General features: G+C 37.6%; 1 protein-coding gene across 5 annotated transcripts; it reads right to left on the bottom strand.

Moving 5' to 3' along the window:
- Nucleotides 1-592: 592 nt before the first annotated feature.
- Nucleotides 593-18,653, bottom strand: fbxo9 (F-box protein 9). Of its 5 annotated transcripts, none has more exons than XM_079842882.1 (14): nucleotides 18,426-18,653; nucleotides 18,040-18,098; nucleotides 17,861-17,935; nucleotides 15,006-15,128; nucleotides 14,818-14,875; nucleotides 14,611-14,707; nucleotides 8,315-8,445; nucleotides 8,120-8,234; nucleotides 7,903-8,021; nucleotides 7,732-7,822; nucleotides 4,660-4,755; nucleotides 4,474-4,567; nucleotides 4,242-4,396; nucleotides 593-1,020 (listed from the first exon to the last, which is right to left on the bottom strand). In XM_079842882.1, the coding sequence occupies exons 2-14, from the start codon at nucleotides 18,043-18,045 to the stop codon at nucleotides 912-914; spliced, it is 1,269 nt and encodes a 422-aa protein (XP_079699008.1). In that variant the 5' UTR covers nucleotides 18,046-18,098; nucleotides 18,426-18,653; the 3' UTR covers nucleotides 593-911. The 5 variants fall into 5 exon arrangements, with proteins under 5 accessions (XP_079699008.1, XP_079699007.1, XP_079699010.1 ...); XM_079842881.1 differs by having other exon boundaries at nucleotides 4,242-4,399; XM_079842884.1 differs by having other exon boundaries at nucleotides 18,040-18,653.
- Between the last annotated feature and the right edge of the window lie 984 nt (nucleotides 18,654-19,637).

Below are 19,637 nucleotides of genomic sequence, written 5' to 3' on the forward strand. Positions count from 1 at the left end.
GCACATGACTGTTAAATAATTAATATGTAATTGTCTTTATGGGTTTTGAATTATTGAACTATATTTTCAAGAAATATTTTGATACTTTCTAAACATTAATAGCATATCAGACTCTTTTATGGAGTAACACATAAACTATAATAAGCTTAACGCAACCCTGTGTTCTTTTTGTCATCTTTATGTTGCAAAAAAGAGGAATAAACGGATAAAGCTTAATTGATTTATTTGTCATCTTTTACCCAGTTTACAGATTAATGCATAATTAAAGTTCGTTATATTATTTTAATTGATATAATCTGTTATAAAGGCTGAACACTAAGGTATGGAAGCTTGTTTCTGCCACAGAACAAAACAATTTATTGCGACTTTATATCAGGCAAATCAGAGGAAAAAAGTCACAATTACCTTTTGTATTTTTCATTAAATCTAGATTTTCTCTGGCAGGAACAGAATGAAGTGTTTAGAGGAGAGGATTTTAGTGGAAAGACCTTCTATCATCAGATTAAGACCAGGAATGTGCAATAAGAAACATTTTTAATTTCAATGCGACTATGCAACATTATTCAACTATGTAAATGAAAAAGAAGCAAAAGATAATATAGCTCATTTATTTGGGCGTTCCAGTCGTCAGTAGACACGTTCCCTCACTGAAAGTGAACATTCATCACAGTTGAACTGAAACTTCTTACAGACAATCTTATATATATATATAGTATCTTTATCTTTACAGTAAGAGCGTGACAGATCTCTTACACTATCCATGAAAACGAAACGTAATGCTCTGCGCTGTGGGGATCTAAAACGGTCACACCATTCTTGTACATTCATAAGAAAGAGCCGGTGCTGGAAGCAGTAGAAGAGCGGCTGGAGGGGTCGAAGGTCGGCTTTCTGCATGCATCGCTGGGCTCGTCCTACAGTGGACGCTCGGAAAAGGCAGTGTAGCTCTTCACTCGTGCAAAAAACAGAGGCGTGTACATTTTGTCGACATCAAACGCGGTGACGACGGTCTCTCCAGTGGATCTAAAGGAGGAAAGGACAAGAAACGTACACAATTCACACAAATGCACACCGTCTGACTGTCCTGGATCAAATTTAGCAATCTTCCAAGCAGTTAAGATATAGCAAAGACCAGAGCGTCACATGACCCACGGCTGGACCCCTGTGATGATTGCTTTACCGATAGCGTGATAAAATGATGCTTAGTGAAAAACCCCATCATATCATGCTGCGTACACACCAAACGCGAATAGAGCGTCAAAATCGCGTCTAGTTTCACGCATCCGCGGCGAATTGGACGCGTGTAGAAATCTAGCGTTGGAAGCGAAATTGACGCACGTTCAAGGCGCTCCAGGAGAATGTCATAAAACACCACTCTGCCTCTTTTCATTTTCATTAAACATATATATTAAGCATTAATAGCCACACAAATGTGGTCCAGGCAACTCCTACATTATCTTCACTGCATGTATATTTAAATATCCTTAAAATATAAAGTTATGAAACTTCTCTTTGCCCTCAGTCAAAACGATTTGGCAGACAACAAATGATAGATTCATGAGAGCAAAGATCGGCCGTTAGATCCACACAAGACGAACCACTACAGGACATCAGAGCCAGCGGCAGACGTCAGAAGGACTGGCCGAGGAAAGGCTGCTCTCGCCGGGGTTAATGAGCGCTGAGCACCCGGTGATCGCCTGGATCTCACAACTCCACAAACACAAGATTATTTTTTTAAATAGGCGCTCTCTTTATAAATAAACCACAGATTTGAACTTTAAACATCTACATTCTCACCTGAAAAAGTCTTAAAACTACATTTTGTGACACAATAGTACTATTTTTAATTATGCAGGGTTTCTCATCACGTCACTTTACCACGTGACCGCAGCGAGCAGGCTCCTGATTGGTTAACGCGGCGCGAATTGACGCCAAAGTTAACATTTTTCAACTCGGGCGTCAGACGCGAATTCTCTTCAAACGCGTGAATGCACAAAAGCACCATTCGTGTGTAACGCACGTATCGCGCAAGACGCGAACTGGACGCGCGAATGAGGCGGATTCGCGACGCGCAAAACGCGCCTTCCACGCGTCAACGTGCCTTTCCATTGACTTAACATTGAAATCACTCGCGCCAGACGCTTTATTCGCGTTTGGTGTGAACGCAGCATTAAAAATAGATTTTTTTAGATGCTATAATTAAAGGCACAATATGTCATTTTTCGTCGATTATTCAGAACAAAGGTGTGTCTTGATGAGTTGATTTGGCAGAGCTTTTATTCTGTCAGACGAGCGATTCCTCTTCTTCCGCTCGTGTGTGTGTGTGTGTGTGTGGTAACTAGGGTTGGGTACCGTTCACATTTCAACCAGTACCTGAAATTCGGGACCGATACCCAACGGTACCTTTTTTCGGTACTTTAGGGATGTTTACATGAATAACTATAAATAACCTGTAAGTCATTTATAGAAGTGTTATTGAAATAATGCCAGAGCTGCTCTGGTCTCTGTCTGCCATTGTCTGTGATGTTTGATCACTGTAATATTTACTAGTAAATAGTAGGCTAGGTACTTCATTTAATTCATAAAAACAACCATATTATTTTTACATTTCTGTGAAAAGACTTCCCACAAATTATGTGTTGTGTATTTTCTGGTAATCAAATGAAGACATAAATTTAATTAATCTATCAAACAAAGTTCTGCACAACTGAGCTTTATACGGTTCAAATCAAAACATGAACCAAAATTGTGATTTATTACATAAAAGATAAAGTTTTGATAATGTATTATTATTACATTAGTGTTAGTATTATTATTAATTGAGATGTATCTAAATTATACTGTACAAGTGATGTATTTGTCAAGATAAACCGGACTTTTATTTTGACAGGTTGCCGTGAAGAGCTTTGAGTTTCTGTGTGCTTGTGATATGACGGTAGTTTTTCTCAAATGAAATGGTAAAATGCTCATAAAGTGATTCTCAGAGCGGCTCTGGAGATGAAGTTTGTGCGTTCATGTCCTCATATGAGACGGCAGAGATGGAAACACGCGACCGGAAGAACAGGCGCTCATCAGATGCAGTGTTAATTTTGACAGCAAATTTTGATTTAGTTTTAGTCATAGTCTTTTGACTAAAATGCCATTTAGTTTTAGTCATATTTTAGTCACCTGAATTGTTTTTAGTTTTAGTCTAGTTTTAGTCGACTTAATATCATAAGATTTTAGTCGACTAAATCTACTGTAGATTTAGTCTCCTAAATTCTAATGAGTTTAGTTAAATTGTAATAGTACAATTCAAGCTCCATTTAATTTTGACATCATTTTGTTTTTGACATTAAAAATACACGTAAGAGAGCTCAATTCACTTTTTTTTTTTTTTTAAACATCTATATAGTTTTTATAACTTTATTTCTTTTAGTTAGTAGGCCATATCAGGTAAAGCTAAAGCTTCAAATAAGTTTGTTTATTTATTTTTAATTTCAGTTAACATTTATTTGATTTCAAGTAATGATTTTTTTTAAATGGTTTTAGTTAACTATTATAACCCTGATACTTTATTGAATATGTGTCAAATATTGGTCTTTCCTCCTGACTAAGAATTAAATGAAATTCAGTTTATTGTGTAACCAAATACGAATATACTGTATAATGAGTGACTTTTAAATTATAAACAAGCTCGAAATACACCGGGACTCTTATTTTGAAATGTCTGCTGCGCCTCTGTTGCAGTTGCAGCTGCTCATTCAAGTTCAGGAGATAAAATATGCATTGTTACAACCGTCTAAAACATATTACTATATAATCATCATAAAGTAAACATTGTCATTATTCATCAGCATTAGTTCATATACAATTGTCTGGCATAAATGTGCACTATTCATTGATTGTGAGCCGCTCTGGAGCGCTGTATTGGGGATGTGTGAGCCTGGAGAAGCACAACAGCGCCGTGTTTTCCAGCGGTTAGATCAGCACGTTCGAATCAAATGTGCTGTGACACAGGACATCAGTTCTGACTGGATCTCTTCCCTAATCGTCCCTCCCTAACATTTTCGTCTCGTTTTTATTTGTTGACGAAAATTACAGTAAGTTTTCGTCATAGTTTTAGTCATCGAACACTAGTTTTTATTTAGTTATCGTCTCGTTTTCGTCAGTGAAAAAAGGTTGTTGACGAAAATGACGAAAATTATTCGTCAACGAAATTAACACTGATCAGATGTAGTGAGGGCAGATTGGTGGTGAGGTACCTGTAGGTGATGTGGCAGGAATGGTGGATCCACACCAGCTTGTTGAAGCGCTGACGCCCCCCAGAGGACAACTGCAGTCCGACGTGGAAGGAGCGCTCCGCTTCGGGGACTGGGTTCCGCCTGCAGAACCGGCTCCTCTGGTACTCGGACACCTTCTGCTGAGAGATGACAATCAATCGCTTTATTGCTAGTAGCAAACAAACAGAACAGAGCTGTTAAATGACAAACCAACCTCTTCTTTTCTCTTGGAGACAACAACATAAACTTTGGTTTGATTGTCTGTGTCCTGGGACAGCCGATAATGGCCAAGCATGATGGATTCCAACCTGTGGAAATTGAAGCTCTTTAATGATCTAACCGTCACATGTGCTATCAGCCAAGTCCAGTTCAGAGGTGTGTTATTAGACACGACACACACCTGGAGTTCTTGCTGCGCAGCTTTGGGACAACGACCAAAGGGTCATCGGGGGTGGTCAACATTATCGCCTGACCATCAGGGAAGAAGCGCAGGTACCTAAAAGATCAGGTCACATCAAAGCCTGATAACACTGACCAAAACCCATTCTGCTCAGAGATACCACACACAGAAATGAAAAATATACACCCCTCGTGTCCTTCCAAACCTCATGACATTCTTTCTTCCGTGGAACATAAAAGAAGATATTTTGAGAAATGCCTGAATGTTTTCCATACAATGGAATCAATGGGCTCTAATATTGTTTGGTTCACAACATTAGTGTATCAGCAGACGAAACGCAGAAATGCACCATAGTTTCATAATGAACCGAAAACATTTTTAAACTTCTCATAATAGCATAAACGTTGTGTTTTGTGCTTTGCCGAAGTTTCTGGCAGTCAAACTAAAATCACAATATGGTTTAGTGTGTATTTAGTCTGTTTCAAAGCGAACAGCAGCTCATTATCCGCTGTTTTCAGCAAACACAATCTCTGCATGTGCTGTGAGTTTAACCGGCATATAAGAATGCGATGTGATATTTTCAGTCGCATCATTTCTAACATTTCTTTGGACAGATGAATACCTAGGGCTGCATGATTATGACAAAAATTCAAAACAAAGGCTTAGTTTGATGACGTCTTGATTTGGCGGAGCTTTTACTTTTCCGCAGACAAGCGTTTCCGCTTCTTCCACTCATGTGTGTGTGTGGTAGGGATGCGCGGTATACCGGTACTGGAAAAATACCGGTATATATTTTATTTCAAACGGTACGATATCATGATTTTGCTCATTTCGGTATATGCTGCTGTTCCGAAGTTCACCGCTAGGTGGTAGTGCGCTCCCCAAACTGACGTGAAACCAGCAAATGTGGCAACAGAACAAGATGAATACAGCAGTTGAATCTCACTCAACACGCACAAAACTCATTAATAAAGAGAGGAGTAGACGTGAAATTTGGAATTACTTTGCTTATAAAACTGCTGAAGAACCATCAAACCTTGCCAAGCATCTGTCACTTAATTCCTGACTTGTAAGACATTAAGAGATCGACAGGTGAGTGCATAAATCAAACGATCTAATTTAGACATTTTTCTTTCAACACTGATTAACGCACATACATAAGATCGTTTAAATATAAAGAAATATCCAGCATTTGCACGCATACTATTGCACTATTTACATCCGCGAAAGACATAACCAACTGTGTTTATGTGACCACTCACTAAAGATTGACCTTTTTTACATTTTTGTGTGTATTTGACTAAGGAAAAACAACTTAATTTGGAATGTGCGACGCTCTTTAGGCTTGTGTGTGTGTGTTGTTGGCATGAGCGCATCCCATATGTATTACGAAATGCTATAAAATCGCTTGCATGTTCAAATTGGCGAGGTTTAAAAAGACGTGGGCAGTGATTTCCGTCAGCTCTCCTGAAACGACAGCGAAAGTGTTGAATCTGAGCGCACAGATTGCATTTATAGTGCAGGTGCGATGTCTTTTGAAGCCAGAAGCAATTTGCTCATTTTGAGAGAATGGAGACGCGCAGTAATGCTGAAATTACTTTGAAAAGAAAGTTTCCAAATGACTGATTGATGTGATAATCTTTGTTGATTAATTTAATAATAAACATTTGCGGTAATTTCCCGCTTCATAAACGCAAAACTTGCGAGAGTGAGTAAAATTATGCGCAATACCCGCATCAAAATTCAGACCCTGTATGGTATTGATTTAATATCGATACTTCGGTATTAGATTGTGGTACCGTACCGAAGACAAAATTGTGGTATCGAGCCCTAGTGTGTGGTAACGCAGCGCTGTTTCATCATATTACACACATTTGAGTGTGTTGAAAGTTATGTTATAATGCTACTCTGTGCATCTGGTGTTCGCAGGCAGCCAATGAAGATCATAAGCTGGCATTATGCAAATTAATTACAAACCTGCGTAGATTCGTGCAGGAAGTGAGACTGGAATTACAATAAGGCCATTTATCTATAGTTTGAGCTTTGATACTTTGCAGACCTTTTACATTCATAGACAGATGTATTACACACTACATGAAAGAGAATATCTGAAAAAGTATAATAGTTTGCTCTCAAATTGTATTAGATTGATGCCTTTAAAGGGTTAGTTCACCCAAAAATGAAAATTCTGTCATTAATTACTTACCCTCATGTCGTTCGACACCCGTCAGACCTCCGTTCATCTTCAGACACAAATGAAGATATTTTAGTTGAAATCTGATGGCTCTGAAAGGCCTCCATTGGCTCAATGCACTTTACACTCTCAAGACCCTTAAAAGGCACTAAAGACGTCGTTACAAAGTCCATCTCACTACAGTGGTTCTAAAATAACTTTATGGAGTGACGAGAATAGTTTTTGTGCGCAAAAAACCCTAAATAACGACTTACATAGTGATGACGATTTCAAAACACGGCATCATGAAGCTTCGAAGCGTTATGAATCAGTGAGTCGAATCATGATTCGGATCGCGTGTCAAACCGCAAAACTGCTGAAATTTGGCGATTCAAACTGCTGAATCGACTCACTGATTCATAACGCTTCGAAGCTTCATGATGCCGTGTTTTGAAATCGTCATCACTATATAAGTCGTTATTTAGGGTTTTTTTGCGCACAAAAACTATTCTCGCCGATTCATAAAGTTATTGTAGAACCACTGTAGTGAGATGGACTTTGTAACGACGTCTTTAGTGCCTTTTAAGGGTCTTGAGAGTGAACCGTGCATTGTGCCAATGGAGGCCTTTCAGAGCCATCAGATTTACACTAAAATATCTTCATTTGTGTCTGAAGATGAACGGAGGTCTGACGGGTGTCGAACGACATGAGGGTGAGTAATTAATGACAGAATTTTCATTTTTGGGTGAACTAACCCTTTAACTTAAAAATTTATTCCTAGAGGGACCGAAGTCCAGCACTCATAGTCTCACGAAATGCACACAGGTTTGGAACTACACAAGGGTGAGTAAATGCTTGTCATTTTCTTGTGGAGTATCCCTTTAAAGCCCAGATCTCACCTGTAGTACTCCACCTGGTGCCAAGCCCTGTAGAAGCCATCAAGAGACTCCTCCCCCTGTCGGATGTATGATGTTTTACTGATGTAAACACCTGGACAAAACACGGACGTTTATTACACACTGTACATGAAGCACACATTTAAGAAGACATACATAAAAGCACACGTTTACCATCAAAGCGCACACGTGGCCTCTCCAAAAACATCTCTCTCCAGGATGAAAAGGGCAGCATTTTGGTGCAGCTCCGCCCCCACACTCTCAAACAGGCAGACCGCCAAATCTCAGGGTCCCTGAAGCAAAACACCCACAATTAAATGGCAAACGAATTGCTATGATACTAGGTGGGGGGGCAGGTTTACTCAGATGTTTGGTGAGTCTGTGAGCCCACCTTGCACAGATATAGAAACCCCTGCAAACCAGGGAGAGCTGCTCTAAGGCTCGAAGGTCCAGGTCACATGACACCACCCAGCGGAAGATATACATGAGCACCTCGAAGGGCAAAGCTGAGGACAGGAAATGGGACTGTCAGGGCAACAGGAAACCTCTGGGAATCCACACAGAGCAGCTGCAGTGTGAGAATTACCTGAGATGTGCACCTGTGACGTGTCAGTCTCAGGCTCACACAGCTTCATGGTGTCGCAGCCCAGCATCAGCTGCTGTTGGAAGTACGTCAGCAGATCGTCTATCTCACGGTTCTTCTCATTGTCCTCCAAGCTATAGTGTATGAAGAAGCACATTTTTGCATTGTGGCATTTTTTTTATAACCATTGAGCACATTTCCATGAATTTACTGAAAAAATCTAACTTATTATTGTTTTTTACTGTATAGAGCTTTTTCCGCCATTTTGGCAGGCAACCAGGGGGGGCGCTAGAGCGGCTGTTGCATTGTCTCTATAAAATAATTTAAAGGGTTAGTTCACCCAAAAATGAAAATTCTGTCATTAATTACTTACCCTCATGTCGTTCGACACCCGTCAGACCTCCGTTCATCTTCAGAACACAAATGAAGATATTTTAGTGTAAATCTGATGGCTCTGAAAAGCCTCCATTGGCACAATGCACGGTTCACTCTCAAGACCCTTAAAAGGTACTAAAGACGTCATTACAAAGTCCATCTCACTACAGTGGTTCTACAATAACTTTATGAATCGGCGACAATAGTTTTTGTGCTCAAAAAAACTCTAAATAACGACTTATATAGTGATGACGATTTCAAAACACGGCCTCATGAAGCTTCGAAGCGTTATGAATCAGTGAGTCGAATCAGCAGTTTGAATCGCCAAATTTCAGCAGTTTGGCGGTTTGACACGCGATCCGAATCATCATTCGACTCACTGATTCATAACCGATTTGTCGCCGATTCATAAAGTTATTGTAGAGCCACTGTAGTGAGATGGACTTTGTAACGACGTCTTTAGTGCCTTTTAAGGGTCATGAGAGTGTAACGTGCCATTGAGCCAATGGAGGCCTTTCAGAGCCATCAGATTTCAGCTAAAATATCGTCATTTCTGTTCTGAAGATGAACGGAGGTCTGACGGGTGTCGAACGACATGAGGGTAAGTAATTAATGACAGAATTTTCATTTTTGGGTGAACTAACCCTTTAAAAGCAGAATGTTTAAACCTTACTATTTCAACATGGTGGACCGCTAATGTGCGCCAGGATGCCAGAACAGGCGGGGGAAAGCAAAGGGGAAATAATTTTATCACAGTAAGTTGCCGTGAATTTCAGTTTATGCTTCATTCTTAACTACTTTTGCCTCACATAACTAATGATACGTGAATGAACTAATGAAGGCACACCTCTATTTTATATAATGTAATTTATTTTACCCCTGGCCCTTTATCCATTTTGTTTTGCATGGATCTTTTTATTTTTATTTAGTTTTTTGTATGATTTATGATGTTGTCAAAAGGGTTGTTTACATTTGTGATTATATCTGTGATAAATCCAATGAAAAAATAGTACTGAATTGTTATAGTAATAAAAAAAAAGGAACTAATGAAAGTGGAGATGGTGGTCCAGTGGGTTAAACCACTGAACTGATATGCAGAAGGTACTTCACGTTTCTCCAGGGGGATTGTCCCTGGTACTGTAAGTCGCTTCGGATAAAAGCGTCTGCCAAATGCATAAATGTGATAAAAATAAGTTCCCATTAAATACGATACTTAATCGTGAATAACAGAAGTTCTTTTATATATAAATAACATCAAGAAAGGCTATGTGAAACTACATTAAGGATCAATAAATAAATACTGAAACAAAAATTAGAAATTACATTTATTGATTATGACTGATTTTATTTGACATGCATAACACGGACCAATGGAACAGATGCACACAGCGGCATTTGGACGGGTTCGTGTTAATCGCATATAACGTTAATCCATTCACACGTTTTCTCTTTCTCTTAAAATGTAAGCGCATGTAGGCCTGTATGTCAGTATTATCAATATACATGTAAAGAATTGAAGGGTGCGTCTCAATCAGCTCCTGGTTCAGTAGTCAGGGCACTAATCAGGACATGAGGCAATGGGCTGATCCCTGATCAGTGCCCTGACTACTGAACTAGAGCTGATTGAGACGCACCCCAAGTCTGTAATGTAAAACAAGAGCGTATTGATTAGGGGTGGGAATCTTAAGGCACTTAATGATTCGATCCGATTCCGATTCTGGGAGTAACGATCCGATTCCCAAAACGATTCTTAACCTAATTAAGAACTAATTATCCTGCTGTGCAAATACATTAACTTTACATTTTAACCAAAATTGGAGCTAATATGTGTTTTGTTTTTAGTTCAAATGTCTGTTTGACAGTATTGCCATATTAAAAATGATTATGAAGATTTCTTTCAATTATTTTATTTTATTAACAAAGTTATATTCAAGATTAACAATCTCTGAATGAAACATGGTAAGCCACATATACAATTGCAAAGAACAATCATTAAGAAGGAAAAATTGTCACACTTAGTTGTAAATTGAGAACTGTTTAGTTTCTTTAGAACATTTGAACAAAAAATGTCTTTAAAAACAAAAAAAAGCTTACTTTGGTTGGAGCCACAAAAAAATCGTTAAAACATAGGCTAATGCAGAAGAAAAACAACTTTAGCGCTCGCTGAGAAGCCAAATTCAGTGTGTGTGCATAACATGAGAAAACCTGCCGAGCTGCAACAGTCATGAGACATTTAACAAATCACTCGCCAAAACGAAGCCTTCGTTCAGAATTTTCCATTCGTTTGAAACAGTTGTGCAGTAGTTCAGCAATATTCGATAAGTCATTCCACAAATTATGCCACGGATGTTGGTCGGTTTATGTCCCGGCCTCCGCGTCGGAGACACAGGAGTGTTATTAATCATTAATGGCCAGGAAAGCGCCGTATAGCCTACTTGAGCACCACTTCGTTATTTTGGCTCAGAATTTCGTTTGTTGGAAATATTAACTTAATTTAGAAATGCTTTTGAAATTAAAAACTTCGCATTTAATAGGCAAAATACACTTTTGAAATGGAGAGGCAGCCGCAGCGCAGACACAGAGCGGTCAGAGAAACAGAGGAGCGACTGCGCAAAAACGGTCGTAGTTTGTCCATTTTATCTTAAACGAAGGCAACTCACCTGCATACGAACGTACGCCTATCAACAGGTTGTTCTGTTTGGCCGTTTGAATTGAACACAGAATCGATTCTGAATTTTTGTGAATCAATTCTGAATCGTTGGATAACGAATCGCGATGCATCGACCTTTTCTCCAACCCCTAGTATTGATGCAGTTCAGTCTGCCTGCTATTCTATCAGTTAATGTTACTCCTGTAACATCGGACGCTTCCGTAAACATTTAGTTTATACGTAGATTTAGGCTTCAACTAAGTTTAATGAGCAACGCAAAAATATTTACGAGTGCATAAGTTGTAACTTAGTGCCCATTTACGTCAAAACTAGGCTAGTTGTAACTTGCTGGTGCAACAGGTGTCCTGACAGGAAAGCTATCCGTTCCTTTATCCATACATGTGAAAAGCACCCCGGGGGCATTATAGGGATCTGTTATGTTTAATCTATTAAGTTTTGCTATGTACAGGTATATGTGTTTTGAATTAAAGTGCGCAGTGAACTCTGTTGCCTTGAAACTCCGGCTGTTCCTGCCTGTCAAAATGGCGTCGTAAACAGAATGGGTCACGTGACCTCCGGAGCTCTATTGCAGTAATGACAATCATCAAGAACAGTCAGACTTTAAAAAAAACAATGTTTTGTGATCACACCAGTGCAACCTCTAACAAAATTTAGTTGCACCAGCTGGAAAAAAGGACGCAAAATGCCACCATTAGGTCGCAGTCTGGAGCCCTGATGTGGATTTTTTTATTATTTTGATTCAAACCAATGAACTAACAAATCATTCAGACTGGATGCACGTAAGCTTTACCATTCATAAGGTCTATATATAAGCAATATCTAACAAGAAAGATATAGAACATATAAAATTATTTAATATTTTACAGCGGAGCATGAGCAGAAAATGTATATTAACCATAAGAATTGATAGTATTTATTTATTAATTAATAATTTTTTGATAACACTTTACAATATAGTTCCATTATTTAAAGGGTTAGTTCACCCAAAAATGAAAATTAGCCCATGATTTACTCACCCTCAAGCCATCCTAGGTGTATATGACATTCTTCTTTCAGACGAACACCATCGAAGTATTTAAAATGCCCTGGCTAATCCAAACTTGGCTCTTTTACTCTTTTAGTCGACTTGCGCACCGCTGACCACCGGAAGCTAGTTATTTTACTCGATAAAGTTTTAAATATGGATATTTTTCTTACACAAACGTGCCACTTCACTTCAGAAGGCCTTTATTAACCCCTGGAGCCATGTGGAGCAGTTATATGATGGATAGATGCACTTTTATGATGGATAAATGCACTTTTATGATGGACGGATGCGCTTTTATGATGGATAGATGCACTTTTATGATGATAGATACACTTTTATGATGGATAGATGCACTTTTATGATGGATAGATGCACTTTTATGATGGATAGATGCACTTTTATGATGGATAGATGCGCTTTTATGATGGACAGATGCGCTTTTATGATGGATAGATGCACTTTTATGATGGATAGATGCACTTTTATGATGGATAGATGCGCTTTTATGATGGACAGATGCGCTTTTATGATGGACAGATGCGCTTTTATGATGGACAGATGCGCTTTTATGATGGATAGATGCACTTTTATGATGGACAGATGCGCTTTTATGATGGACAGATGCGCTTTTATGATGGATAGATGCGCTTTTATGATGGACAGATGCGCTTTTATGATGGATAGATGCACTTTTATGATGGATAGATGCACTTTTATGATGGATAGATGCGCTTTTATGATGGACAGATGCGCTTTTATGATGGATAGATGCACTTTTATGATGGACAGATGCGCTTTTATGATGGACAGATGCGCTTTTATGATGGACAGATGCACTTTTATGATGGACAGATGCACTTTTATGATGGATAAATGCGCTTTTATGATGGATAGATGCACTTTTATGATGATAGATGCACTTTTATGATGGATAGATCCACAGACGCACTTTTATGATGGATAGATGCACTTTTATGGACTTCAAAAATGAAGCAACAATCACTGCCATTATAAAGCTTGGAGGAGCCAGGACATTTTTAATATAACTCTGATTGTGTTCGTCTGAAAGAAGAATGTCATGCACACCTAGGATGAGTTGAGGGTGAGTAAATCATGGGCTAATTTTAATTTTTGGGTTTAACCCTGTAACGTTGGTTAATGCATTAACTAACAATGAACAATACATTTTTTTCAGTATTTATTCAACTATTAACATTAGTTAATAAAAAATACAACAGTTTATTGTTAGTTCATGTCAGCTCAGATCCATTAAATAACAGATACATCATTTGGTTTCAATAGTGATTAAATTAACATTAATTTAGATTAATAAATGCTTTAGTATTGTTCATCGTTAAGTCATGTTAACTAATGCAACTAAACAAATATTAACAAATGAAACTTATAATAATTTCCATGAATTTTACAAGGCTGGAAAACCCTGTTTACAATCATCCTACTATGCATCCAATGAGCATGAGCATAGAGACAGAGCGACACGCGTCATAATCTGAAGGCCACGCCCACCGGGGGGGAAAACAATCCAACGCTCTCCATTGACTTTGCATTGCGTGAGGCTGCATCATTGTCATTTCGGACTTAAAACAAAAAACAGAACAATGTCTAAAAGCGGATATGTGACAAAGTGTACAGCAAACAAGCTAAACAAAATCCACAACCAAAAACCCAGAAGTTTTATAAGCTAATGACCCAAAAAACGAGCGTTTAAGGACAAAAAAGTGGATACAGGCCTTTGAGACACGTTATATTACACTGAGAACTACACACACTAGAGGGGAACATAATCAGAGACAGGAAATATCATATATAAAACTGACATTTGGATATTTGACTTAACAGTGACTAAATGTTTACTGCACACATACGCATACTGAGACATACTGAGTGTCAGGATCCCACATTTTACCCATTCTTCCTGCTGAAGCGTCACGTTTTACTGCCTTTATCCACTTTTGTCTCCTTAAACTCTCGTTTTTTTGGGTCGACAGCTTATAAAAACTTATTTCTGTGTTTTTTAGCTTGTTTGCTGTACACTTTGTCACATATCAGCTTTTAGACATTGTTCTGTTTTTTGTTATAAGTCCGAAATGACAAGGATGCAGCCTCACGCAATGCAAAGTCAATGGAGAGCGTTGGATTGTTTTCCCCCCCGGTGTGGGCGTGGCCTAAATACGCTCTGTCTCTATGTGTGATCCGAGCACTTACTAGCTCCCAGTCCGGTCCGGATCAGGAGTTCTGCTGTAGTTGATCCTAAACTCAATGTCCGGGACCAGCAGCATCGCACTCTTATAGTACTTGATGGCTGCAAAAAATCAAGAGGAAATTTATACCTGCAGCCCCGGCCTTCACTTCTTCATGTCCTCCCTTTTATAAGTGTAATTGGCTAATCGAAATAAATAAATGATTGAAAACCTTCATAAACGGCTCCATTCTGTTCTTCCTCGACTGCCTTCAGGAACAGCTCTCGGGCCTGTGACAGCACATTCACAATCAGGGACAAGACAAGGCCAAGTGAAGGAAATAACTTTACACACCCTCACTGTTGCGCTCTAACAGTGATTTAGCAATAGCTGACAGTATGAATATTCATGAGTTCCCACCTTTTCCTCTTTTGCTATCTCCTGTCTCCTCCTCAGGTCAGCGTTTTTTTGGAGGCTTCTCTTTCCACCTGAGCTGGGCTGAAGCTCAGACATCCACTTGGCCCGAAAAGCACTGAGCTCCATCTGAAACAACAAACATCAGCTACAGACCCACTTCTAACAAGCACTCATGGATCGTGTTCACAGGAAATTCAGGATGTCCACACCTTCTGATCAACGAGCTTTCATGGCTTTTCCAGTCATTCAAGATTACCGGGATTTTCGAAGTCAACAATAAAAAGCCTCTCACCTTTCAAAAGCCATTTTACTTCAGTGATCAGGCAGATTTCTGTGGACGCTTATTTCCACAACAGAATAAAAAAGGTTTTTGCAACTTTTTATCTCACAGTTGCAAGTTATAAACTCTGAACTCTTAAGTCTGAATTACAAGATATAAACAACTGCGAATTCATATCTCAGAATTGCGAGTTTATATCAGTAAGAACACGGAACTCGGTTATAAACTCGGAATTGCTAGAAAAAAGTTGAAATTGTAGGATATAAACTGAGAATTGCGGAAAAAAGTCGTAATTGCTAAATATAAACTCGTAAATGCGTTAAAAGTCTAAATTGTGATAAAGAAATGCGAGTTCCTGTCTCAGAATTGCGAGTTTATATCAGTAAGAACTCAGAATCGCAAAATTATAAACTCGGAATTGCAAGAAAAAAGTTGGAATTGCGAGATATAAACAATTGCGAGTCCTTATCTGAGAATTGCAAATTTATATCATTAAGAACTCAGAATCGCAAATTATAAAAAATGCAAGAAAAAAGTCTAAATTGTGATAAACGATTGCGAGTTCATATCTGAGAATTGCATGCTTATATCATTAAGAATTCAAAATCGCAAGTTATAAACTCAGAATTGCGAGAAAAAAGTTGGAATTGCGAGATATAAACAATTGCGAGTTCCTATCTGAGAATTGCGAGCTTATATCATTAAGAACTCAGAATCACAAATTATAAACTCGGAATTGCGAGAAAAAAGTCAGAATTGCGAGATATTAACAATTGCAAGTTCATATCTCAGAATTGCAAGTTTATATCATTAAGAACTCAGAATCAAAATTATAAACTCGGAATTGCGAGAAAAAAGTCAGAATTGCGAGATATAAACAATTGCGAGTTCATATCTGAGAATTGCGAGCTTATATCATTAAGAACTCAGAATCGCAAATTATAAACTCGGAGTTGCGAGAAAAAAGTCAGAATTGCGAGATATAAACAATTGCAAGTTCATATCTCAGAATTGCAAGTTTATATCATTAAGAACTCAGAATCGCAAATTATAAACTCGGAATTGTGAGAAAAAAGTCAGAATTGCGAGATATAAACAATTGCGAGTTCATATCTGAGAATTGCAAGCTTATAACATTAAGAACTCAGAATCGCAAATTATAAACTCGGAATTGCGAGAAAAAAGTCAGAATTGCGAGATATATAAACAATTGCGAGTTCATATCTGAGAATTGCGAGTTTATATCAGTAAGAACTCAGAATGGTAAATTATAAACTCGGAATTGCTCAATATAAACTCGTAAATGCAAAAAAAAAGTCTAAATTGTGCTAAACAATTGCGACTTCATATCTGAGAATTGCGAGTTTATATCAGTAAGAACTCAGAATCGCAAATTATAAACTCGGAATTGCTAAATATAAACTCGTAAATACAAGAAAAAAGGTCTAAATTGTGATAAAGTATTGAGAGTTCCTATCTCAGAATTGCAAGCTTATAAACTCAGAATTACAAGAAAAAAGTCGTAATCGTGAGATATAAACTCATAAATGCAAGAAAAGTCTAAATTGTGATAAACAATTGCGAGTTCATATCTGAGAATTGCGAATTTATATCAGTAAGAACTCAGAATCGCGAGAAAAAAGTCAAAATTGCGAGATATAAACTCGAATAGCAGAAAAAAGTTGGAATAGCTAAATATGAACTCGAAAAGCGATATATAAACAATTGCGAGTTCATATCTGAGAATTGTACGTTTACAATTTTCAATGATGAGTATGTCTCAAAATTCTAAGCAAAAAAGGTCAGAAGTTTAAAAAAAAGTCACAATTAACTTTATTTTTTATTCCGTGGCGGAAACAAGCTTCCACAGATTTCAGAGTGAAACAAGATTTTCAATTAGACAAATAAATAAAGGGTAGAACTTGATTTTATCAAGTGAAGAGTCCATTACAAACAAATGGAGGTTCAATAGAGGTGACATTAGCCATAAAGGAAAGTCATTTCATAGGTGGAGCAAATCAAATTGTCATGAAATATTACAAAATGTTTTTTTCTTCTTCTATGAAATAACATGCACCAATGATTTATGCACAACAAGGTGCTTCAAGAAAGAAATTCGGGTCAAATTTCAATTTCATACTCAAAATAATTGCATCAAAATGATTCACTGATATATCCACCGGTATTTTGATTACACTTTATTCAATGATTAGACATTACACAACTACAACACGACAGAAAAAGTCTTGAGATTTGCAGCATTTTTCCAGAGGGAAGGGGTTAAAAAGTAAGAGGGATTTGTGATCCGAGGGATTTGTTCATCCGAAAAGGGCAATGATTTCAGAGGTGGACTAAAGTATTGTTTCATGAATTATTAACTAAATGGAATAACAAGCAGTAACGAATTGGGCACAACAAAACCAGGAAAGTGTTTTAAGAAAGGTCAATTTAGGTAACACATATTTCCAAATTCAATTCTAAGTATTTGCCGAAAGCAATTTATTACATAAATGCATCTGCAACTTTCTTTCATGTCTTCTTAAAAAATAATAATAATAATGAGATCAGGTTCACTAACTTGAATATTAGAATCCTCTGTATTTTCATTTTCCTCTTCTTCAATAGTGCCAGCAGTATTTTGGTTGCTTTCAGCCTAGAAATAACACAAATTCAGTAACTTCAACTCATATTTAGTGTAAAGTAGGCACAATATAAAAAGACGTGACGCAGATGTTAAAAGAGAGAAACTACACCCACGTCCATGTTTGGTGTTGAGATAAGACTGACCAATCAGAGAGCTTGACAAGCACTAATCACTAGGAGAAATTATTGCACAACATGTTTAAAAACACAAATAATCAAATTAAATTCTTATTCAGTGCATCTAAAACACAAGTCCAGTGGTTTTGCAGAACTGCAAACTTTGTAAACATGCATGCAGAAATTAGTTTATGTTTTGAATATATCATATACACATGATTGTCATTACATACTAAGCGTTTAAATAATTATTTAAGACTGTTATCCAGTAAAAACAACTCAGAGGTGTGTGACAGGACAATAACACGTCGTGGCTGCTAACACGCTAATGTTAGCTCCTCATTAGCAGCCTCGCTAATCTTAGAAACACGGCTTTTACTGACCATAACAGCTTATTTTGCGAGCTCTTTTAATGTCGCGTTTAAAGACGTGCTTTCAACGAATATTTTACAGATCACGATCAGAGAAGCGGACGACAGAACGGGCAAATACGCGAGCTCGCCACACGGCAGCCATCATGACGAGTGAGCTTGTGAGTGACAGCAGCGCGGGCACGCGCGCGCGGAGACACTTGTTGAGCTGCTGCTGCGACAAAACAACATCCGGTCTGTGGTTTAAAAATAAAAGTCTAAAAATAAATGTCTGCCCGTCTGCTATAAAAAGCTTTTTTGTTCTTGTTGTAAAATTTACATCAACATTTTACTAATCTCAAATTATTTTTCGTTCACAAAAAAAGAAGACAAAAATCATACTACTCAAGTTTTACTCAAATTTGATTTTTTGTAAATCTTCTAAACGTCTAAACGGAAATAATGTAATGGCTCAATCCTCAATTTGTTAATGTTTTGTTAATTAAAGTTGGCATCTGGAACTATAAAAATGTAGGGCGGGACTTTTGTCCGTGAGGAATTGATGGGATGGTTGTGGTTTGCTATTGGTCGAACTTATGTGAGTGACAGCCAGGTTGCCCCGCCCTCGCGCCAGTAAACACGTCATCAGAAAGATTAAAGATCTTTTGATCTTTTAAAGATAATATTTAATTAAAGATTACGAGGCACATAAATTGAAAAATAATAATTATGTGCAAATAAATCATTTATAATAAATATTGCAATATTCTATGAAAAACTAAACAAAAATGGTGAATTTTGATTTCATGGCAAATTTAAATATGCCAATTAAAGGGGTATATAAAATAAAATAAAGAGGAAAATAATGTTTTTAAACGTGATATAATCATTAAAGCTACACTGTGTAACTTTTTTAGCTTATTCTTAGCTAAAAACACTTAGTTCTTTCAAAAATATATGTGCTCATTAATGTATATTTACTTATTTCAAGTAATAAAGTATTCTCGTAAGTTTATAATATGCCATTGAAAATACATACGGGTGAGGGGTTCGAATGCGGGTCGCCATGTTGCCCCTCCATCTTGAAAGCCATGTTAATCTTGGACTAAATCGGCCACCGTAGGACTTAAAACAAAATCGGAATTGAGAGGAAGAGAAACTAATATTCAATGGATGTCATATACCTTTTCACCACTAGATGGGGGAAAATATCACACAGTGTAGCTTTAAACATTACAACGCAAA

The sequence above is a fragment of the Gobio gobio genome (assembly GCF_949357685.1).
Source record: "Gobio gobio genome assembly, chromosome: 18".
Classification (NCBI taxonomy): Eukaryota; Metazoa; Chordata; class Actinopteri; order Cypriniformes; family Gobionidae; genus Gobio; species Gobio gobio.